This window comes from Anarrhichthys ocellatus, unplaced genomic scaffold, assembly GCF_004355925.1.
Source record: "Anarrhichthys ocellatus isolate YVR2014 unplaced genomic scaffold, GSC_Weel_1.0 scaffold65, whole genome shotgun sequence".
NCBI classification, from domain to species: Eukaryota; Metazoa; Chordata; class Actinopteri; order Perciformes; family Anarhichadidae; genus Anarrhichthys; species Anarrhichthys ocellatus.
Window position 1 is genome coordinate 1,872,252 of NW_022280095.1, and position 24,064 is coordinate 1,896,315.

The following is a 24,064-nucleotide window of genomic DNA, read 5'->3' on the forward strand; positions in this document are numbered from 1 at the left end:
GGTTGCAGGTTCATATCAACAAAGAACAAGAATTACAGTGTCACAGAGACAAAGGACACGTTTGTGAGATGCAGGGTACAGTACTGTAAAAATAGGGGTACAAGGAGGAGGAAGAACAAAATAAATTGCAAAGAGCAAAGCACAGTAGTAATTTCTGATCAATTTTGAGCTACTGTAATAGAACATGTTTTCATTCATATGAAATTTGTTTTGAGATTAAAACTCTACTTCTCCCTGAGAACTATATGTTTTGAACAATGTGTTTTCTATTTATTGGTGTATTGTTTACTGACTGCTTGATAGTGTATATTATTTTGATCACTTTGTTTATGATTTGAGAGCAGTGTTTGATTTTGAGCACAGGTAAAACTGTTTTGAGGCAAAAGTTTCATTTTGCAAGAGGATTCAGAGGTTTTGTAAATAGTGCTTGAAGATGAGGTTTTGTGTTTACAGTTTTGAGAAAATGGGTGACCGTTTCAAGAAATGTGTCTTAACAATCGAGAAAAACTGTAACCCCTCTGCATTTTATCTCAACATAATGAGAAAGAGCACTGCAATAGCAAATTACTTTACTTTCTTTTGCACAGTCTAGTCTTCATGATTTTAAACGTTTGCTTAGAAAATCTACCCCTCGAGAATAAAGTGGATTCAGTTGGGGGGGAAAAAAACAATGCTTGATTCACCTTGTCAGTAATCCTTGTTTTTTTTCATAGTGTAATTTGCAGCATGATGTTCCTCATTTGTCAGACTCCATGGAGTAGTGAAGTACACCCACGGTGCAGAGGATCATTGACATTCAGGAGCTGTAACGGTGTGCCCTAGATAAAATCAGTGACATGTTAAATGGGGTAGAAGTTAAAGTAATGTTTCACACATTTCTGTGCTGTTACACCCCCGCTTACAGGGAGAGTAGAGTCTGTATTAAAACACCTTCATCGCCCTCTGTGAGAGTCCCCATCTGACGCGGCTAAGTAGGTAAATGCGATTGAGTATTGATCTGAGCGGTGGGGGGGGTTAGTTTCCTAAATCAATCCATTGAAAGGACACAGCGTGACAACAGAGAACATCTTCATAGGGAGAACCCCCTGATGACTCTTCATACACTCAAGTTATCTCAAAACAATCTACATGGCACAGTTTCCAGACTCATGCAGGACCTTCAGACTCCAGTGGGGCGAGAGCACCACTCAATGGACAGGAGAGCACATAACAAGGAAAATGATTTATAAATGTATTTTCATGCCATTATGCCTTTTGATGTTACAACAATTTAATATCAGAGACTGAAGAACACTTCCACAGAAAATGTTTTGTTGAATTCTTAGATGTTTTTATTCTCTTTAGTAACAATGATTCTGTTTTCTGTCAGAAATAACCACCCTGGTCTCAGCTAGTTTGGAGCCTCTTCCCACACAGCCGAGAGCTCACGTCAAAGTCACTCACTCACTCTTTGTCTCTCTCATACACACATATTTACACACACACACACACACACACACACACACACACACACACACACACACCTGGTACACCAGCAAACAGCATCCACGCAGGATTTTGGTGACACTGTAGCAACGCCTACAGCTGAAACAAAACAAAAATAAGCCAAGGCAGTGCCATGGCAGAGCGAGTTTGCTATTGCTTTAGTAGGATGGTGTATGTAAAGTTCACATTTCAGCATATCAATATGATAGGAAGACCCTGAAAAGCTATGATGTTTGATCTGCTGGCACAGAGAGCGTCATATTTATATATATATATATATACACTAAAGGCTGTACGTATATCTACAGTGCAGATACACGGGCACTTCCATGCACTCCCACACACACAATTTCAAACATGCTTCCCAGAAGCAGTGAAATGGTCACATGTCTTAGACATTGTATAACATGACAGCAAAAAAAGGTGATACAATATACATGTATATAATGACAATGATAACTTTAAAAAAACATTTAGATAAGAGTAACACTGAAAATAGTGAGAGAAGTAGATCAACAGTGATATCCAACACAATGTTTCCATAACAGCACATGTATGGACCTGATGACTGTTTGCCCTTTCTGTGATCCAGATCCCTCATGTGCTCGTTTGTCCTGAACTATAGTGCACTTTTCAAAATGTAACGCTGACATGTAGCCATGCTGTACTGGTCCTGGTCATTCCTAATGACAGGGATGCTTTTTAAGAGCACTGGGATTTATGCATCTTAATCTGAGGACGGCTCGATCATAATCTTGTGCCTTTTATAAACGTGCATACTTAAGGGATTTGTTCACAGCTTTGTAGGAGCATTAGTTTATAGATGGCCAAATTAACTAAAATTAGATTATTGTATCAACATGCAAGATTTTTAAAAGCAGGATTAAGAATTGTTAGAGCACTGAATGTACTTGTCCTGACACTAAATTGCAATTCCTTGGTTGGTTGATGAAATTTACTGTGTTGTTTATTAAATGTCATTTTCGATTGACTGTGATAAAAGCAGATCTGAAGTGTATGTGTCCTGCTTCTTCAAGTCTATTCAATAAAACATCTGAGGAGAACAAATCGTTGTGAACAGTTTCAATCTAATCAGTCATTTATATTCCTCTAGCAGGCCATGTTACATTTTAAAGAGTTGGAGTTAAGATAGATTTCTCAGAGTAAATAATCAATACAAATATGGGTATTCTACTTTACTTGTGGGTTACTTTTATGTCATTTTTACATACGATAACATCAGCTACAGCTTTATCAAATGACGGTGTTAAAGACGGCAACCATCTCATTAACACACCTTCTGGTGCGGGCTGTTATCGTACGTCGTCTTTTTTTTTTGCAAGATATTGGATTAGTAGACGAGGATTTAGAAGAATGACCCAGAGCAATAAATACTGAAAATACGCTCTGTCTGCAGATTATTATATGTAACATCAATGTATATTCAAAGAAAATCTAATTAGCTGTTTGATATTTATGGGATAAATAAGTAGCGATATGTTGTTATGCGGAATTAATGGAATACATGGCAAAAAACTCCCTTTTCTGTGAATGACGGTAACTCAGTACAGTATGGTGCAGTACAGCTGAGTGTGGCTCAGCAGAGTGAAAAGGTACTAAAGTTCACTGCCTGGATGATTCCCCTCATGGGTCCTCAGGCTCAGCTGCTCTGGCAGTGTGACCCGAGATAAAGCTTGATGTGTGGGGTTCAGATCTTGGCCTCAGTGCTCGTCTGTTCTGGAGGGTGAAAAGAGGATCGGATCCTCTGAGCTTCATTAACACACAGGTGACCGAATGCTTTGTTGTACCATTCTGGAGATCTTCCCCTGTAACAAGAAAAGCAAATCAGGCACATTAATGATTGCATTGTTTGTTTTTTTAAACTTTTACTATGAGAGCACTTGAAGTCCGCCCCCACACACCTGAGGTCTACTCTGGAGATGTGTATGAGTCTAGTCCTCCCAGTCCCACAGGGCTCGAGGAGGTACTGTGACTCCAGCACCACCCCCCTCACTCCTCCCGTGCGCGGGCTGTCATCATGTTCGATGGACACACACACCAATGCACAGGAGCCTTTACATAGGTCTGTGCGCCATGATCTGAGGGGGCGGAGGGACAACGAAGATGTGGGAATGTGAGACATGGTTTGGTAACAACTTAAAATTATTTTTATTGTTGACTAATCTGCAGATTATGTAAATCAATGAATTGTTGCTCTATAAAACATTTAAAAATCTTGTTTTGTCTGACAAACCAGAAGAATATTCAATTTATTATAACGCAAGTCAAAGTTAAGCAGCAGTTCTCGCTTGGTATTGATACCAATTAATTTTCTTTTGATGGGCTAGTCGACGTAATGTTGCAGCTCTGCTTTTTTATACAGTATGCTATTTGAGACATGTTTATGCATTTTAGGGAATGCTTAAGCAGGTTGTTTTGAGAAGTAATAGTCTAAAAATAAATTCCAAATCAAACAAAGCACACAAATATCATTAATCCTGACCTTAGTACCACATAGTCACAGCTGGGTTGAGGTGCCATGTTGTGGTGGGAGTACTGGTACACGTCTGTCTGTTTATCCAGCCTCTCCAGAACCTTCTCCTGCTGTAGATCGGCCTGCCACAGAGGGCGTTCTCTCAGCAGCCGCTGCAGCACCTCATCTGGAGCCGCCGACACCTCGACACACACTCGCCATCGCCTCAGAGGGTTACCGTCTCCCACCTTACACACATCACGAGGGTTAGATTTATTGTGATGGTGTACAAAAGAGATTCAAAATGTATCTGACCATGTATAATTTGAACAAGTACGTGGGTCTCCCTGCACATAGATGTGTATTTAAAAAACTGAATTTTCCTTTAATTGTTCCTTTGTTTTTAAAGTCTAACGTTAAACAGTCAGGTTTCCACTTGAAATGTGCTTCCTGTTGAGAAGCTAACTGAGAATGCTCAATGCATAGTATGCACTACACAAATAGTATTATAGCTTTCCAATTCATTTATGAAGACGCCTGTTTGGCTCTTTCTTTCTCCCCTCTCAAAATCCAACAATATTTCAGAAATTCAATGAACACATACCTTTTTGAATGCCAGTTCTGTATGGTCAGTCGTCAAGCGAGACACCCAGCCTTTGCTTTTATCTTTGGCCTCTTCTAGCAGGTTCTGGACCAGCCCTTCCAGGTAGGCATGATAGGATCCCTCCTCATCCTCCTCGTCCTCGTCCTCATCCACTTCTTCCTCGTGAGCCTTGCACAGCTCGTCCAGCGGGGGCACTATCAGCTCAGCCTCCATATAGGAGTTACGAGTCTGGGTCACCATCTCCTCTGGTATCTGCGGGACAGCCGGAGGACGTGCATCACATCACATCACATCGCACAACATCAGCATTTGCACTGAGACGACCGAGATTTAAAACATGTCATAGTAGCTCTTCTGGAATATTTTTTGGTATAAAAGGTGGACAGTTTAATATTAAATGTCCTCTGCCTTTCTGATATTATTATCTTACAAAAAACCTTTAAACTCCAACGCTGGTCACTTTCATGTTTTGGAAGAATTACACCATCCTCTGTGGGTTAAGAAGATTTAACCATTCTTGCTCTTGTGAAAACTCTTAAAACCACATTAAACTCAAAAATGCATGGTGATCTGTTTTTCTTTGTCTCTTAATAGGTTTTCACTGACAGCAGCAGTATATACAGCACACACTGTCAGCCTCAAGATAATGATGGTATACAGTTTTATAAATTAGCTCATTAAACACAATAACACTCAGGCCTTGGACAATAACAACTCAGCAAGGAAAACATTACGACGCTCCGTATTTTTGTCTGTTAATGTCCCATATTCAGACCTGGACGTGCATCATTTCTTAGCCAACACAATTAATCTGCGTAACTTCTGCCAGTCACTTATCATTTTTCGCTCTTATAGAAACAAATCCCTGTAAATTGTAAATACTGACCTGAAAGAGACACTGGCACTCGGTGATCATGTGACACAGACCCTGGGTGGCTGCCAGGTTCTCACTCAGGTCTTTCTGATCGGGACGACCCGTGGTGTACTTCCTCTGGATTGACCTTGACGGACAGAAATTATACAGAATATCTATTTACACAGAAGTACAGAACAATGCACCATTAGCTTAATAACTATTTACCTTTACCTTTTTCATGGTACTGAATATATACAATGTTTTAAAAACAAAAAGAAAGAAAAGTAACAAAATAATGTGGCACAGAATTTTACCTAAACTCAATTTAGCATCATATAATGAGGACATCATCTTATCTTAGACCCCATGTTGTAATGTATTTTGCACGGCCGAAGCTATTTTTAGTTTTTCTATGTAAGCATCAGTGTGTTCACCTTGGCGAGAGCGTCTCGTTCTTCAGCATGCTGAGGTGGAAGAGGGAAGGTCCCAGACAAACAGCCAGGTTCATCGGCGTCATCTGGTTCTCCTCTACCAAGGAAGTCACGTCACGCAGGAAGTAGAGCAACGCCTGCAGAACCTCCCTGTTTTCGTCCGGCATCAGCAAAATGGCCGCTCTGACGGCCTGCAACCTCTGCTCCTTTGGGACATCTAAAGAAAAAAGATGAGCGGAGGTGAGGAGCGATTGATGGAAGAAAGTCTCAGTTCCCAACATCCAGTCTTTTCATGTCTTTTAGTGCACATTTCATACACATAACTCATATATAAAGCAAGTAGCTAAAATTGTACTTTTTTATATCAAACACTGTTTCTGACTGAGTTTCCATCAAGGCCAGCTTAACGATTAAGACCATTTACAGTCCCTTCCTCTGAGGCAGATGCTGTGATAACACGTTACAGCATTCATAGCTCCGAGGCGACTTACACTGGTAAATATGCAGGAAGGTTTCCCCCAGCTTGCTTGTTAGCAGAGGCTCTGGAAAGTCTCTGAAGAACTGCTTGACCATGTCGGCCACATCGTAGGCCGACTGGTCCTCGTAGCTCACAGAGTCAGGGGACAACTCACACTGCTGCCTCAGAGCCTGAATACGCGACTTCACGCCAGATTTGCGGAACAATCCCACCTGAGACGGGAAGGAAAGAAGAGTCAGACAAAGCCAACGAGGAAGGCAAAACTGTTGGAAACCACTGGTCTAATGCATTGTATAGTATAGTATAGTATTGTAAAGTGTCCTAGTAAATTAACTAGTAACTGTAGTTACACATGTGTAAAACCACATCCATCTGAAATGTGTAGAAGAACAAGAACTGCAGTATTATAGCATGGAAGTAACTGTACTTAGTTACATTTCACTGAGCACTATATATGGTCATGTACAGACTCTAATAAGTGCTGTTTTCCTCTCTAACCTGGTCCAGACAGTGTGTTCTGAGGTGGCTGAGGGCCTGTTGTAAACACAGAGGGAGCGGAAAACCACAGCGCTGGACATGGATGATGAGGGGAACACCAAACACACTCTTCTCTTTGTAGTCTGGCACCTTCATGCGCTTCATGAACTTGGGGACAGACCTGGAAGCGATAGACAGAAAACAATTAGGGAAGTTATGGTTTTGTGTGAAGGTGTTGGTGCATGTGGTCCTGCTGTTTTAGCTCTGATGTCGAGAAGTTGAAGGAAGCACTAACAAACATACAGATCACACCTTGTAAATTCCTGGAATTATGAATAAATGCATGAAATATGAGCTAATAGCCCCATTGTAGAGAAGAGGGGAGAAACATATGGACGATGTATGTGGCAGAGTGGATACCCACCATGTCCAGCCATGTTTATTAGACATTGAGTATTTCTCCATGATGGCGGTGAGGCGGAGCAAAGAGAACTTCTGCAGCAGGCTGAGCTGGCCCGCTGATTGGCTAGTGATCTGCAGTGAAGATGCCGGCTGGTTGAGATGATCAGAGGTCCTGAAGCTGGGCCATCGTAGCCTGGGATGGGGGAGAGAATACCAGTAAAGAATGAGAGACACACAGTGTTTTGGACATATTTCCTATCTATGATAACAACGTTGTTCTCAAACGGAATCATTTCTGAGATCTGGGAATGACGCCTATCAAACGTCCTCCAGGTGAGCCAAATTTGTTTTGAAGAGAAAACAAAGGCGAACAGTAAAATGCCCAAACGGCTCATTGTTAACATCCTTTGTCATTTATAGACCAACCTTCTGGTTCGTCTTTGACCTACTGCACCACAGTTTTCCTACGCATTGAGAGATTATTACTGACATTTTGGGTGCATTCACTATTGGTGTTACTCACCGTGGTCTTGTCAGCGAGGCCCCGACTCCAGAGTCCCGTCTCTCCCGACTGGTTCCTGTCGAGTCAGTGTCGATCAAGGAGACCCCGTCTCTCTCGCCTTCACTGGGGGTGGTCCTGCCCTCCTCTTCCTCCTCCCCCTCCTCTGTCTCATCCTCAGGCAGCACACTGCGGCTCCAGTGGTCCACTATTTGCTGCAAACCGCTGACGTGCTGGATGATGTCATCTAGGTGAGGGAACAGATTTTCCTCCTTCTCTAAGTCCAGTAGGTCTCCTGTGCTGGCGTAGAGGTGGGAGCCCGGAACGTTGTCATAAACACTCACCCTGCTGCCACGGGGAGCTCCAGGACAGGGGGGCTTGGACAGAGGTTTGTCAGACCAGGGCTCACCCGGGCCATTGTTGAGTAGATAGATTTTGGCCCGTGTCCGGGGGCCATTGTTTCCGTCACCAGGGGAAGGCACCAGGCTCTCTATGGACAGAGCTTTTGGAAAGGTGCCTGGTTTATGGTCTTTGGGGATGTGAACGAGGAGGTTTTCATGTGAGTGAAACTGGTTTCTGCCAAACTGGCTCTGTCCTTCAGTCCTCTTGCTTTGAGAAAGCAGCTCAATGTCCTCCAGATACATGCTGCTTCTCTTGCTGGCGGTGCGGTGTTTTGCACACACGGGCTCCTTCACATTGGGCGCCGCTGTCTCACCGCTGGGGCTAACACTCACCGTGGATTGGTCTTTACAGTCATTGGTAAGCGAGGGGGTGTCACCGTCAGTTTGGTCATTGTGTTCTAGTTGGCTGATCGGAGTACACTGGAGCATCTGCAGTGCGTGAGGCTCCTCGCCCTGCAACACCGGCCCACTGATGACCATAGGTGCCCTGCGATTTGAGCTTTTCCGCTTTGTCGACGGCCCCCAAGTGCGCATTAATTCCATGCGACGCAAAAACTCCTTGGCTTTACTCCGCCCTCCTTGCCCATGGCGGCTGCTCTTGATTGGCAGGGAGTTGTAGTGTGGAAGATCCCTGGAGGGATGGTAGGAAGCAGAGAGAGATGCCATAGATATAGAGTCAGGCATGGCAGACGCGGAGTCCTCACTATGCAACGAGGAGATTTCTGCGATCTCCTGCTCGCTCGGGTCCGCCAGCACACTCTCAATGCTCACGGTGCTGTCCAACAGGAAGTCCAGTGGACTTTCAGCGGTGCTGTCCAACAGGAAGTCTTGCAGGCGCGACCAACGTCGGCTGCTCCACTCAAACGTCCACCTTTTACTGATGGCCAACGGGTCATCTTCATCAGAGTCATCACCCTATGGAATCATAAAGAAGTTATTACAGGGTCAAAAAATTGCAACACAAAGCTCCAAATAAGTGTTACTATAGAATTAAGATCTTCTGTTGTGTTCACATATCAAAAATCCCGATTGACTTGTTTTATTTCACTTCTAAGCCATTTCGGATTTACTACAAATTAATCCAGACTTGTAGAATGGAAGTTTCTATCATTGTACAGATTTAGAAAAGTATCCTTCATCATGAGCACGACTGAACAGAAAATATCTGGACATTAGCACTAGTTGACCCTTCAACTGGATTTCATAAATACCATTGAAGTGTCTTATACATATATATCTATATCTATATCTACTGGATAGATCTATATATCCAGTCTGAATTGTCATCAACTTAGAGTTGTGAACATCAACATTACATGGTGAATCCACTTTGAGGAGCATGGCATCATATTTTCAGATCTACACTGACCAGACAAAGAACTGACCAGCTACACACAGATTGTATGAAAAAGCAATGAACACAAATCTACCTATAAAATCCTCATGTGTCTATTTGTGGCAGCTGACAAAGCATCAGCAAAGCAACAACAAAGAGTTTGTTAAGTTGATGGCTTACAGTTAAACGAGGTTGTCTTACTTTCTTCTTGGGGTGGCTGACATCCAGTTTCATGGAGGCACACTTGTTCAGAGTATTTAGACGTCTGCAACATAAACACACAGTAAGTTACATGTTTTGGATATGTTTTGTCTGTTGCAGTGTTCATGAACTGTCACATTCTCATTTTCACTCTCTTCTCTCTCATTCCTCACTCTCCTCCTCACTTATGATGTTTTCTGACTCTATCCTTCTCATTACACTCTCCCTATCCCTTTCTCCCAAAGGACTCTACTCCTCCCTCTCCTCTGGCATCAATCAGCTGGGACTGATCCTCACCCTCAAGGAGTGCATTTCCCCCCAAAACACAGCTGGCTCCTCCCTTCCACTTCCCTACCTCCTCCCTTCATCTGTCACCCATCCCCAGCCCCCTTCCACTTTCCTGCTCTGGAGCGCGGCAGGCAACCTCCTTCGCAAAAAGTCTCAGTGCAGTCTGCACCCACCCACGTTCTCCCCCCTTCTGCAACTCAGGGAATGTGAACAGCGGCTGGTTAGGAGGGTGGTGTCTGTGTTGGTGCCTTTCAAGATGGGATCATTAAAAACATTTTTTGGGGCTCGTGACCTCTGTCATTTGAAGGATTTCAGCCTCTAATAGCACACTCACAAATCCACTTTTGTTCACTGTTTATTTTCTCTGTCCTCTCATACAAACGGGCAGACAAGGGATTGTTTGATATAAACCAGAATGAAATACCAACAGGAAACAGCAAGCTGTCTTTCTGGCTGAAAGTAAACATTTAAGTTTGAAAATATACAGGGGGAGCCCTGGAGTCTCCACACCCTGTATTTCTGCTGCAGGATGGAACGAACAATTCGTCCTGGTTGAACATATCCATACAGATTTAGAATGATATGCTCCATAAACTATGTATTATTGCATCCATATAGCTGTATATCATCTAAATTTAAGTTTAAGAGTGATGCATGAACAAGAGAGATCTTACTGTGAGTGTATCTTCCAGCTTCTGAGACATTCTCAGGGGGTCCGATACATATTCTCTCACAATACAGCTTTTGGGAAATCACTAACGCTACAATTACCATACCCTCCTCTACCGTAGACATTGAAGAGGCGGGTGTGTATAGAGAAGGAGGAAAAAGGTAAAGGGTACAATGGTGCGAGGTGGGAAAACGTCCATGGAAAGAGAGGAATGGGAGATGTGAGACAAAAAGATCATAAAGGTGTGCAAAGGGACATAAAAAACACACTCAAAGCCATCTGATAGAATAGACTGGCATCCCCTCACTCCTTCCCCATTCCCTTTACCCCTCTGCCCCCCCATTTCTTTGCCCCCTGAGGGTTTCTGCTCTTTGAATGGGAGATCAGAGCACTGCAGAGGGGAGGGGAGGCGACCAGATCAAAGCCCGGGCTGTCTGAGCACGAAACAGGAGTGGGGAGTTCATTAGGGGTCGGGGTCAGACATCTAATGATTAGCGGTTAGCACCAGGCCGCAGGGACAAGTACAGAATCTGGGATTTTACTAGTGTTAAATGGGCACACCAAAAAGTGAGGTTTGCATGTGTATGGCTGGGTTGACTGAAGTGTACAAATATGAACATGTGTGTTTATACAAGTGTCCTTACCGACATAGAGGCTCTACCAGATCCCGGTCTAAAAAGTCGTGGTCCCTTTTCACAGAGGAAATGTCAACTGGAAACTGGGAATCTGTACGAGAGAGAGTCAGAGAGGAAGAAGAAAAAACAGAGATTGAGTTTAAATAGTTAATGACTGACAGGAAATGGCAGTTTTCTCTACCGGTTAACCATTACTGAAGTCTGTGAAGCATGGCACAACTGCTGCCGCCGCTGTTGGCACCTGTCTTGTGCATATGAAGTTTAAAGAAAATACACACACGCCTTTTTTAACCCCAAAATAACCTGAATTCCACACAATGCCAAAAGGACTCAAGCCTTTTATTTTGGTGATTCTCTGTGTGTGGTGGCCGTCTGCAGGGATCACGTCCACCCGGGAGCAGCCAAAGAGTCCAAGAGGCAGCCATCCATAACCCGACATTACTGGAGCTCACAGCAGTTCTCAGCACATTGTGTGTGTGTGTGTGTGTGTGTGTGTGTGTGTGTGGGCTGCTAAAGCAGGACTGCTGGGTTTTTAGAGCTACTTCTTAGATTACTGAGGGCCATTTCCTGTTTGTGCCTCAACTGTGTGAGACCCGATGATCATCACATGAATGAGCGCCTGTAGGCTTCACAGAGAGGTGGGTAGAGGGCAAAACGGAAGGAAGGAAGGAGAAAAGAAAGCTGAATGAAAAGCTAGACAGACAGAGATAGTAAGGAAATACAGGCCAGAGAAAGGTGGAAGAAAGAAGAGAGAAAGAGAAGCTGTGAGAGTCCCAGCAGTGATAACAAGGCCTTTCCCATGACCCCTCCCTCTGGACAGGAACTAGAGCCTGGAAATAGAACGCAGCGGCCCAGAAGACGAGGATATACGCAGATAGAGAGATGGCAGAAAAAGAGAGAGAAACAGAGACAATGGAAAAAAGAGAGAAACTCAGAAGCAGGATTGAACAAAAAGGAGAGATTTGAAAGGGGACGTCTTTGTGTGAAACAAGGCAGCTGGATAAATGCTGGACTTTGGCTACTGTATGTGTGTGTGTGTGTGTGTGTGTGTGTGTGTGTGTGTGTGTGTGAGTGTGTCTGTGTGTGTGTGTGTGTGTTACCTTCATAGAGCTGGGCGTACTGTGGAAATCCCGCTGCTCGAAGCCAATCACAAGCCTCCTTAGCCTCAATCTCTGTAAAGCCAAAAAAAAAAAAAAAGGTATGTGTGAGTGCACAAATTAACATATTTGGGATCTACTCTGTAATATGAAATCTGAAAACACATAATATCACAACATTTTTGTGGAGGAAAGTCCCCACATTATTGAATTTCCTTCTGAATTCCACTGGACTGATGTCTTTTATATGCACAGCTTGATGTGCCGTGTTAATTATTCGCTCTCTCAAAATAAACACGGATAAATTAAGAGTCATAAAGAGCATAACATCTCACTATCCCAGCTTTTGTAGCTTATAGAAGAGGAACATCTCAGGGAATTACATTTTCCTCTGGGAATTGACTGGAATGATGAGATTGGAAAAGCTGGAAGTGAGCCAGTGAAGGACAAAGGAAACACTTTACACAATTTAACCAGCAGTCAGATTTCAGCCGTTAATGCGTAAGTTTAACAGGCAATTACACATGGCACCACACCCCATTAGATGCTGCCGCCAGCACCGCGAAACCTTTTACAGGCATTTGTTTTACTACTTTTTTCCGCCAGCATATGTATTGCTCACACTGCTAGACTCTGCACCGTTCATGTATGTACGTATGTGTGTGTATGTCTGTGTGTGTGTGTATGTGTAGGTTCTCTTTATGAGCAGACACTGATTAAACTGCTCTGCAAAGCTTTGTGCTGACAAAGACATTTGAAAGAAGTTGGTGCCAGCAATCACATTAGTATTTTTTTTACAAAGAAAATGGTTGAAATTAAAGCAATGTAAAAGATATAATACATACACAGACACGTACATACGCAAAAACGCGTTTACACCGATACATACACACATATGTTTAAAAACTGTAAATAACTGTGAGTGGAAACGCTTAGGGTTTGTAGGTGGACACCGTCTAAAAACTCAAAGCAAGGTTAAACAAATGATGTATGTTTTTTGAAGTTGTAAAGTTAAAAATAATAATAAATTCCACACATAGTTATCACAATACAATAACGTCACTATCATCGAAAACCCACCAACTTTCAACACTATTTCTGCATCATTCTGCAGTCGCCGTCCTGATCTCGTACCTCTTTTTAAAACACACCCTCTTTCTCACTCCTCTCATTCACTCATTTAGAGGTGCTGGCAGTAAATGGGAGAAGCACCGCAGAAACACAGGGGACAAAGTTCAGCAGGGCAATAAAAAGCCTCCGTCCTCACCATCACAGATGAGAACGGTCAGGGGAAATTATCTTTTAACCGCAATCCAGCAATTACATCCCTCTCCCAGCATTCTCAGCATAACTCGTCTCTCTCTCTCTCTCTCTCTCTCTCTCTCTCTCTCTCTCTCTCTAAATCACATATGAAGCAACAGATCAGGAAAAATACTTCTTGTAACACTCTGAAAATAGACAGAGAAACACCAGAGAGAGCCTGCAGGGTTGAGAGGACTGAAAACTTACTTGGAGCCCTCATGGTGCAAGTGATGATATGCTTCCATTCATTTCTCCTGTGCTCACTTTCCTCTCCATCCCATGGCACATCCACTCGCTGCTATCCAGCTTTCCATCAAGCGGCAACGATTCTGCACTTTCCTCCTCTCTGCCTTTCCAACCCTTGTGTTTACAACTCTGCCTCCCTCTCTCAGCCTGCCCCATGCAGGGTTTCTCGTCCCTCTAATTTTCTCCTCAACCTCCTCTCTCGCACTTTCTGCTTCGTTAGGATCCACATACAAAATCTCTCTATATTTACACCTCTCTCTGCATGATGCTGCACTAGACTCTTTCTTCTCCTCACTCTTATTGTAGTATGTCACTTGCTTTTCCCCTCTTGTTTGTTCTTGTGTAAATGTATTTTTACTCTGTACTCTCTCTGCACTTTTCTTGCTTATAACCTTGTCTCGTCCCCTCAGGTTCTCTCTCTAAAAGCAAACACTTCCCTTCATCCATACGTCCGCTTTGCTTCTCCTCATCCTTTCGTCCTCTTTGCTCCTACACGAAGCTGGCCGATGACACCAACTACACATCTTCTTTGTCATCACCAGAGCTGCTGCTGCCCGTCGCGTCCATTGAGGAAATGGCTAATTTCAGCTGGCGTTTGCATCAAGCCAGCCCCCGCGGTCACAGACTGAGGACTGGTGGACGCTAACTTCATATGTCAGCTAAAACCTACTGGCAGGCCAGCAAGGAGACTCTGACCTCGGCCTCCTTCTTTTGCTTTACTCTACAAAACTGCGGAGCAGAACAATGTGTGGGAGAATGCAGTGTGTACGCACACACGTACATTACACACACCAGCGCAGATATTTAGCACAGTCCAGATGTTGCCCCCAGTGAGTCAGAGGATACAAAAAGGATGAGACAGACAGACAGCTGGGGTGGGAGGGAGGGCAGGTGAGATGGACAGACCCTGTGGGAAAACCACAGGGAGGAAGACATACCACACCAGCCGCGTATTTACTGAGATGCAGATGAAGAGCGGGATACATTACGATAAGTCTACATTTTTCTAATTGTCAATAAATCCCATACAAAGACCAAAACCAACAATCAATTAATCCTGCTTCAAAGTACTTCCTGTGTTTCCCTATGCAATAACACATCAGTGAGCCATTGTCCATTCTGTTGTTCTGTGTTTTTGCAGAATAATTAGGACAAACACATACCATCCTCCAGCAATCTTAGAGCTAAAGTTTTAGTTCTTCAAGTAAATGCCATTGTAGATCCACACAAGTATTCTTACTGTGCTGCAGCATCCTGCCATAGCAATGGAAACACTCAATTTAGTGAGTATAAATGAGGGATACCTACAGATCCTGCTACTTATCAATTAACCGCCATTACACTGACTTTTCTAGTGTTGCATTCAAAAGTAACTAATAGTTATGAAGCTGTTGTAGCCCCCCGCCCCAAATAGTTTTTTCTCCTTAGAAAAAGCACACAACAGCGTTTTTTGTTTTTGTGCATGTGTAATTGGCAATGCGTCTTTGTGTTTGTGCACCGAGGTGCCAAGTGGCCAAGCTCCTGTCAGCATGGGAACAAAGCACCGCTATTCATCTGTGCAGAATTTAATCAAGAGATTAATTAGCACACAAATATGTTATTAGTGGGCCACAAAACAGACATATGCACATAGTCAGACGGAGCTAATCCAAGCTGCCTACCGTGCTTTTCCTTCAGTCTATTCCATGTCCCCGTGTTCCTGCTGTGGAGAATATATGACAACAGGCAGCAAGCCACTAGGATAACAGCGGGGAAGGTAGACAGATGGTATGTGTATGAGTGTGTGATGGGCTTGTGAATGTGGGCGTCCATGTGTGGGACAAAGGGGCTGTAAGGTAGTTCCTTACATAATAAGGACGCCAGCTACGTTACATAATACACATAATACAAGCATCCCCGTGTCCTCACAGCTTTTTCTCAGAAAGTGTGCCTTTGCCTTTCTTTCTTCTACCTTTCATTTCCTCCCTTTTATCCAACGCCAGTAACCTTGACTTTCTGACAGCCTTTTCTCAGTGTTATGTCTGCCTTGTGCTGGGTCTCAAGGGCCCTGAAGTGCCATGCATGACATCATTTCCTGCTCTGAATTTCCCAGGCGTCCAGAGCGGCATGTGACCTAAAACCAGCAACAGGAAGTGGACAACTCAACTGGATTGAACATGTCAGAAGGGACACACAGACCATGTATATGTCACACAGACCATGGGGCAACAGAGATCAGAACTAGAAAGTTTGTTTAATTTTACAAAGTTGTATTCAAACGCTGTTTGTTTAAATGTGTCATTTCAGTCCAAATTCATTTGATACCTAGAAGATAAACCACACTGATAAGGGACTGAGAAGAGATAGCTTATAGTTAGGCTGTATAGACATGAATTGAGCGATCCTTCTACAATACTACACACACACACACATGCTGCCTGGAAAGCAGCCATATTCCCACATAAGCCAAAGCACTTAGTCCTTCATGTTTTAAGGTCACAAAGGGGGGGAAAAAGTAGTGAAGAAGGCAGAAGAGGAGTGATGGGAGAGAGGAAGGAAGGGAGGGAGGGACTTTAAAAAAAAGAATATGTCTGTCCCATCCCATATGGTTCATCTGCAATGATGTAGAGCCCTCAGGAATGTGCTGTAAAACAGCATCAACAAGGCATTAAATCGGTTCAGGCGCAGCGTCTCCTGTGCAGCACTCACTGAGGACTGCAGATGTCAGACAGCCCTGTATATATATATATATATATATATATATATATATATATATATATATATATATAAGGACAGAAATGGCAGGACTGCTGTGAGTTAGCAGTATTAATAGGATGGATTATGAAGATCAAGTTGAGTATTTGGTTATGCCACTTTCCTCCAGCAGAGGTTGTTAAAGCAATGTGTTACAGCAATGCACTTAATCTTCAGGCTATGATTACATGATGTATGCGTGCTGCATTTGATACATTCTGCTATTTAGTGATTGAGCATTTATGGTTTTGGGCTATAATTTCCTCTTCTTTACTTATTCTTTGCAACTTTTCCAACAAGCTGTGAGCACAACACTAAGTTCACTTTAAGCTGATATGGCGAACAGCTAGCAAACAGTTGCATATTTTGTAATTGTAACAGTTTGTGGCCACCTGGTGAAGGTGAGTCAGATATTCACTTTTCTTTAAGCTCTGTTTTTGGTCTCCACCAACTCCTGTGTGAAATATCGGACTTTTCAGCTGCTAAAACGTCCACTATCTTCAACAGCTAGTCACTAACTTTGTCTGTCTGCTATTTAGTGCTGAGCAGGTAACATAGTAATTGTATCATTGTTATTACAACAATACTGGTAACTGCTGCTTTAAATTGTCACCTATCTGTAAATAGGCCATGTGCATAAGAAAATCTAAATTGCAGGAAAAGGCATGTACTTCGAGATATGAATCAAACTATTGCTTTTGAGAAGTGTCAGATTAGGGGTCACTGAGTTATTTTTTTATTTAAGTCTGTCTGAGACTACCAGCTGCTAAGAAGTGGAATGCAACTTGGGAGAGAATGCGTGAGAAAGACAGAGAGAGAGAGAGAGAGAGAGAGAGAGAGAGTACGATTGGAGGAGAAGCTGTATAAGTGCAACAGGCAAGGAGTGAAAGCTGAATAGATCATACCATCATTCAAAAACAGCACAGGCATAAACTTGCTTCTCCATCTACATTCCTCATCTGCCACAGCTGTCATATCACTTGTTCTCTCCTTCACGCAGTTTTTTTAGATGCTTCACACGAGATTTGGCTCGCAGAGGATAAAAAAAAAACACAAGACCTGACATGTTTCTGCTTCCTCATAAAACCAGAGTTGTGTACCACGGTACATGAGAACAACAAACAACACAAACACACAATCTGATCTCTATCAAGTGTACCAACATGGCACCAGGAAAAAACGTCAGAATACAAAGGAGAGAGACTCATCTTCTACAAAGACCTCAACAAACATAAGAATAACCCAAAGCCTCTTTATGAATGACGGGATGTTCTCTTCACTCCGCGGGAAACTTGAGTCATGTGACAGGAAGTTGAGGAAGTAGCCATGGAATACAATTTGGATCCCTACCTATATAGACAAAAACAATAACACTATAGTCCTTTATGGTTTGTTATGACTTCTTTCAGATTTATGAAAGACATCTTTGGAGGACGGGAGGCTCCATATGTCCGACTATTAAAACCAGAAGGAAGTGTGTGTACAGGCAATGCTTGGTGTGTAAGATCTTACCAAAAAACAAAGCAAATAAAAAGCATGATGAAACAGAAGAGAGATGAGTTACTTCTAAAAGTTGGGTCTATTCATTTTTGGTGTCGAGTAAACCTCTGATGAATAGGTTAAATGTTGAAAAATTCCGAAGTAAGGAAGACAGAGTCTCACATGAAACAGCTGCAATCAGAGTCCCCTATTTTAAAACTGACACACTTTGCATTGTTTGAATCTGCACCCAGTTCAGTTTTTCCACAGGAGAAAAGAAAACTAATCGGGAATAGACAAGAGGTAGACTTAAAATATCCAAGTGTCAATCTATTCATGTTCCATCTCTCTTTTGTAAAAAAACAAAAAATCCCGAACATCCAACTAATCGGATAAAAAGACACTGTAAAACCAGTCACAAATCTAATCACGCTGGTGTGATTCAACTCTCTCTAGTTCTACCTTGTGCCAGCCTCCATAGCAGCTGCTTGCGGGCAATGATGCGTGAGAGGCGCAGAGCAGAGCGCCGCCGAGGAGTGTCGCCCAGCCTCAGGTAGTAGTCCTGCCCGTCAGAGGTCATGGCCCCCAGACAAGATCCCTCATTGGAGCTGTCGCCGTCGCTCTCGCCGTCATTACTGTCGTCCTCGGCACTTTGATCCATGCTGTCCGTGATGTCATCAATTTCCATACCCCTACTGTCTGTAACATCAGCGCTGTCCTCGGCACAGACGGTGTCAGCGCTCTCAGCGTCGCCCCTCACATCCTCATCTTTGGCAGCTTTCATGCTGTTCCCATTGTCCACAGGGTCCAGACTGTTGTTTGCTGTCTCTCCCTTTCCTGCAGCATTTGCTCGGTGCGCCACACTGTCTGTAGTCGCTGCCACATCATCCATACCAGCCAAACTGCTGTCCACAGCCTCCATAATAACATAACATCTAAAGCTCACTAACCTACAAATCTTCCTCCCTTCACGTCCTGATGAGTTGTTGTGAGACACACCTTCTAAATTCCTGTGTCTAACATGCCCTCACTGGAAGCCGAATCGGCTCCCCCTCCCAACTGCCTCCTCCCTCCAACTCAGTCGAACAAACACAAAACTTCATCACACCACCTGACACGGATGACAGACCTTATTCTCCCCACAAACACACAAACACGCATTTGCCGACCTCGCAGCTGAGATTGGAGGAAGACTCGCAAACTCTTGCTTCCACAAGGTTTTTCCTTTTGGCCACATGACCAGCAGCCAATGGTGTGAGAGCTCAGGGAACACCGCTCTGCTTCCTGAAGCTGTGCCAAAGACACAATTTGGTACATGCCTCGGGCAAATGTGCACATGTGCGTGTGTGAGAGAAAGGAATATCTGAGATGGAAGATGTGATCAGATTGGGGATAGGCCTGGAAAAAAAAAACACTATCTCAAAGACCATCTGCCACTGTGACATGGGAAAGGGAAGAACAATAGAGAGTTTGTGGGTGTTATTATAGGAGCAAACCTATTGTTACTAAAGTTGAGTGGATTGTTATGCCATTGAGAAAAGTTCTCTAAATCCACACCATCAAGTTCATACCACGGAATTCCCCACCCACAATTTTTCACAACTAAAAAAACCCAGCTACACATTCATCATCATCTCAAGATAATCACTAGTGAACAGTTTATGCAATAATCAAACAAATGATAGCTTTCTGTAAATGATATGATGTGCTTTTCCACCATAAGCTCTTTGGTCGAGCATTAAGATGCCTGCTTTATGTCGAGGTATCCATCATTCTCATCGTATTTCTTAAACAATACTAATGCCTGGATTAAAGTATGGCCATATTCGGCAGATGTCCTATAAAAGGTTGATTTGCAGTCCAGCCTCACTTTCTCCTCCTTCGTCATCACTTCCTTCAGAGCTCTCTTCACCTCCATCATCATCATCATCATCATCACTGCATATCTCAGCCTCTCTCTCGGGTGCAAGAACAGACCCATCAAGAAGCATGAAGTTGCCCACATCACGTGATCTAAATGTGGACTTTCGATGAGTTGAATGCTCTGAACACCAGCAGCACTGGATCCTAAAGCCTTTACCACATAATACTAACATTTGAACGTTAATGCTTAGATGTGATTTATTTGACTCTTTTCATTTTGTTCTTAATATTTGTCAAAATGTACACACTACAAATATATAAAACTTATAAAAAGACATTATTTGCAATCTATAAAAACAAAAAGCCTTTATTGTTTGAAAGCTATTGGATGACTTTTAGCGTGAGTAAGTTATTTTAACAGACAACATCACAGGTGATCCGTCTGTCACTTAATCATAGAATTTCTCCATGATCTCATTAAAAACACGTTTCAGCATCGACTTGCTATTTCTCTTTTATGTTTAACAGTTATGAAGAAACACACATGAACTCCCCTCTATTCACTTATGTAACATGTTTTACTAGTAGCCAAAGGTCAGAGGTCACCTGTGAAATAGAGAGTGCTCGTGTGTGAGGGGAGGTGTGAACAGGAAGGATGTAGGGAAATAATGAAACAATAAAGAGGGAAGATGTGAGTTGAACTGTTGGTTTTCTTTAGTCTAGTTTAGAACTATACTTGATAATAGCTTGTTTTGCAAACCAAGCTAGGACACAAAGTCACACTCTTACAAGCAGTTAAGCTGATCCAGCACATATACACCACCCACATTCCCTGCTTGGGCCTCTTGATAGCAATATGTCCCACAAAAATCTGTATAGTTAGAATATAATAGAATAGAAATATACTTTATTCATCCCCAAGGGGAAATTTGTCTGTGTAGTTATCGTAAGCAATGCTAATGTAAGAAATGCTAATGCAGATCTGTTTAGTCTGCAGGTCATACACTGGTGCAAGTGAACAGTCTGAAGTAGTGAAATATAAAATCTGTGATTCAATTTGATTTGGGAAATTTGGGAGAGATGAGTTTACTTTTTTTTTTAAATTCCATGTCAGTCTAGATACACTGAGAAAAAAATCACTTTGCAAAGTGTCAAAGTGATGCAGGGCACAGCAGGCGGACTCAGGAACGTGACAGTGTGCTATTTAGATGTGTGTAAATGGATTGGCTGTAGTGAGCAGCCAGTAATAAAATATTCATCTCTGTCTCAGCTACACCCGGCCAACCTGGGACAGAAACTGAACAGGCCAACTGAAGAGGATTCAATATTAAGCAAAGAAAATCTATACAATGTTCAGAGTTTTGTTAGGACTGTGTCAAAGATCTCTACTTGATTATCATGACCCAAACACTTGCCTCTAATACAGAATATACAATATGAACTAAATCTCTGAATACAAGTTGCATGTTTACAGTCACTGTAATTCGACCATGCGATGCCCTTAAGTGAATGCATGCACTAAAATTATATAGATATTGTTTACTAATTGCAAAGATACAAGCAGAAGTGAAAAAAATGGCAATATCGAGAGACTAACGAGTATAACTTCGTAAACAGCTGCTGGTCTCGTTAAAAAAAAAAAGCCCTTCAGGAGGTTTTAAGTGATCTAAAGGATGAAACTAGTGTGATCACTCTGAACTCCACAGGCAGTCAAAGCCTGGTCACCTTTAAAGTTTAGCCTGTAGACTTAGATACAGCCATGGGACCCGAGTCGTGAGCATCCAAGGCTGCCGCAGGCTCAAAAGAGATTTTCTTTGTGACCGGAGCAAAGTATAGGAAGACTTGCTTGCTAACACAGATAAATAACTTTTCCTTGAGGGGAATATGAGAAAATGTAGCTTTTCAACATGTTGCTAAAGCCTTGAAACAAAGACAAAACCTCACACACACCAACACTCACACCAAAGCAACTAAGACCCACAAATCCCACACGCAAAGGGAGACCTGACCCCCACCGCTAACCTAAAAACCTGTGGGATTACATCTAAATCCAGGTGCTATTATGTATTCTCAGTTTACACACACACACACACACACACAGATGATTGAATGGAACCACGAACACAATCAAAATTCACTTTAACATTCAGTTCAGGACCCTCATCCGTCCATTTGTTCATTGATGCATCTGACTAAGATTACAGTTGAAAATGTGTCTTTTTTTCTTGCTAAACTTTAAATATTTTGGTTACTGAAGGTGATATTTGGATTGTGAAATGAGTTGTATTGATTATCCAAAGTTATTGTCCCTGACCACTACACAGTTTCTCCAAAATGAGCTATACAATATTTCACAGCTCTCAACCATAGAGCGGAAAATACACTGCTGAATTCCAGCATAACGGTGAGGCCAGATGTGCACATTTTAAGGATCCCCCATCTCAAAATCTGATCCACACAGATGTGAACTGTGTGCCTCCTGAGCTGATGGGTTAGGCGGTGGGGGTGAGTGAGGAGGGGGAGCTGTGGGTTTGAGGGTGTTTTGAGGCTTTGTCTGGAGGACAGGATGAAGGGGTGAGAAATTAGAGGAAAGAGGATTACTGGGGCAGCAGGTGCTCTCTGACTAATGGTGTGCAAAGCATCAATAAACCAACATATATCATGGTTAACCAGCATACAATGATAGTTTAAATGATCTTCAACAACGCCTGAGTGGCCTTTTGCTGGTCACACAAGAAATGTATCACTGCTGTGCACTTGAGTACAACTGACAAGCACAGAGACTTTGACCGCTATCGTGGCCTGGTGGTTTGTGTAGCGTTGTGAATGTGGGAATGTTCATCTTTTAATTTGCTTAAGAGGCAGACATCTCGATAATTACATTAAACCTGGGAGACAGATGCATCTCTATCTCTCTTTCTCTCTCTCTCTCTCCGTCCTCTCTGACAGTTGATAGCGAGAGAGAGAGAGAGAGGGAGAGAGGGAGAGAGAGAGAGATAACTCAAAAAATACCCCCCCCCCCCCCCCACCCCGAAGATACAATAAACAAAATAAACCATTATCCAGAGTGGGACAACACATGCTGAGCAGTTGGCATCTAAAGCCCCGGCTTGACTCCTGTCCACAGCACATGCCTGCGCTGTCTTCAGCACTAATTTTGACAATGACCTTCCCAAAATATCAGGGAGCGCGCTGCGCGTGACGCTCCAGGCATGACACAGAGGCTACGTGCAGCGCATAGCCCGATATAAACTTTTGTCTTCTACCCTTCTAATGTTAAGTTGTTCTGCTGGCAAATAGAAATGCGGTACAATTATGTGACGATACATGAAGTCATGAAAAAACAATTTCCAGACCATGGTTATGTTTAAGGTTAGATGGGGTGCCAGCACTTCACGACTCGTGCGCTGTTCGCCTAATTGACACTCAGAAATGAGAATAAACTGTATTCCGCATATTAAAAGAAGTGTCACTTGTTTTTGTTTTGGCTCTCTGACCTGCCAGCCGTCTCTCCCGGACATTCCTCCACAGCAGATCCCAAGCCTTGGACGTGGAGTCCCGCAGCTGCTCGCTGATCGACCGCCGCAGCTGTAGCTTGGCAGACCTTCGCTGGGTTGTCATTGCGGTGCAGCCGGACGCATATTCCCTGACTAAAACCAGCCCTCCGCCAACAACCGTTATCCCTCAATTGCTCCTTTTATTCCACTGTGAACAGCCCCGGCGGTCTGGCTGGGACGGAGCGCCCCGGGCTGCTGCGTCTGGCTGCCGCAATGGTCGTCACCGCTTCACCTGGTACGAGGCTCCTCTCGAGCTGCGTCACCTTCCTGCACCAGCGGGGGCGGATGAAGTCCTGTACGTCGGGGTCTGGACTCACTGAAGATATAGCGGTTGAATTAATCCAGCAGTTCAGCAGTCCTCAGCCCGACTCCTCCTGGCAGAGCGAAGGTGCAGCAATGTTTCAACTTCTGCATACGAGTCTGGACCTCTGACATGGCGAGCCAGATGTGAGAGGCGGATTCCCCCCTCCCCATGTCTAAGACTCTCTCTCTCTCTCTCTCTCACACACACACACACACACACACACACACACACACACACACACACACAC

The 24,064-nt window shown here is 43.3% G+C and overlaps 2 protein-coding genes across 6 annotated transcripts in view; both read right to left on the reverse strand.

The window, feature by feature from the left end:
- Window positions 1-419: 419 nt before the first annotated feature.
- Window positions 420-24,011, reverse strand: stard13a (StAR related lipid transfer domain containing 13a). 5 transcript variants are annotated; one of them, XM_031872617.1, is made up of 14 exons: window positions 23,454-24,011; window positions 12,337-12,408; window positions 11,246-11,327; window positions 9,644-9,707; window positions 7,730-9,021; window positions 7,229-7,399; window positions 6,826-6,985; window positions 6,341-6,539; window positions 5,853-6,066; window positions 5,449-5,563; window positions 4,563-4,814; window positions 3,989-4,206; window positions 3,408-3,584; window positions 420-3,311 (listed from the first exon to the last, which is right to left on the reverse strand). In XM_031872617.1, exons 1-14 carry the CDS (start codon window positions 23,575-23,577, stop codon window positions 3,194-3,196), a joined length of 3,258 nt encoding a protein of 1,085 aa, XP_031728477.1. In that variant the 5' UTR covers window positions 23,578-24,011; the 3' UTR covers window positions 420-3,193. The 5 variants fall into 5 exon arrangements, with proteins under 5 accessions (XP_031728477.1, XP_031728476.1, XP_031728474.1 ...); XM_031872616.1 differs by having other exon boundaries at window positions 9,623-9,707; XM_031872614.1 differs by lacking the exon at window positions 23,454-24,011 and adding an exon at window positions 18,556-22,913.
- Window positions 23,654-24,064, reverse strand: part of LOC116397291 (uncharacterized) — a 22,814-nt gene continuing 22,403 nt past the window's right edge. Inside the window, exon 6 of the mRNA XM_031872576.1 lies at window positions 23,654-23,829. Coding sequence (XP_031728436.1) covers window positions 23,654-23,829 — 176 coding nt within the window. The remainder of the gene's footprint in view (window positions 23,830-24,064) is intronic.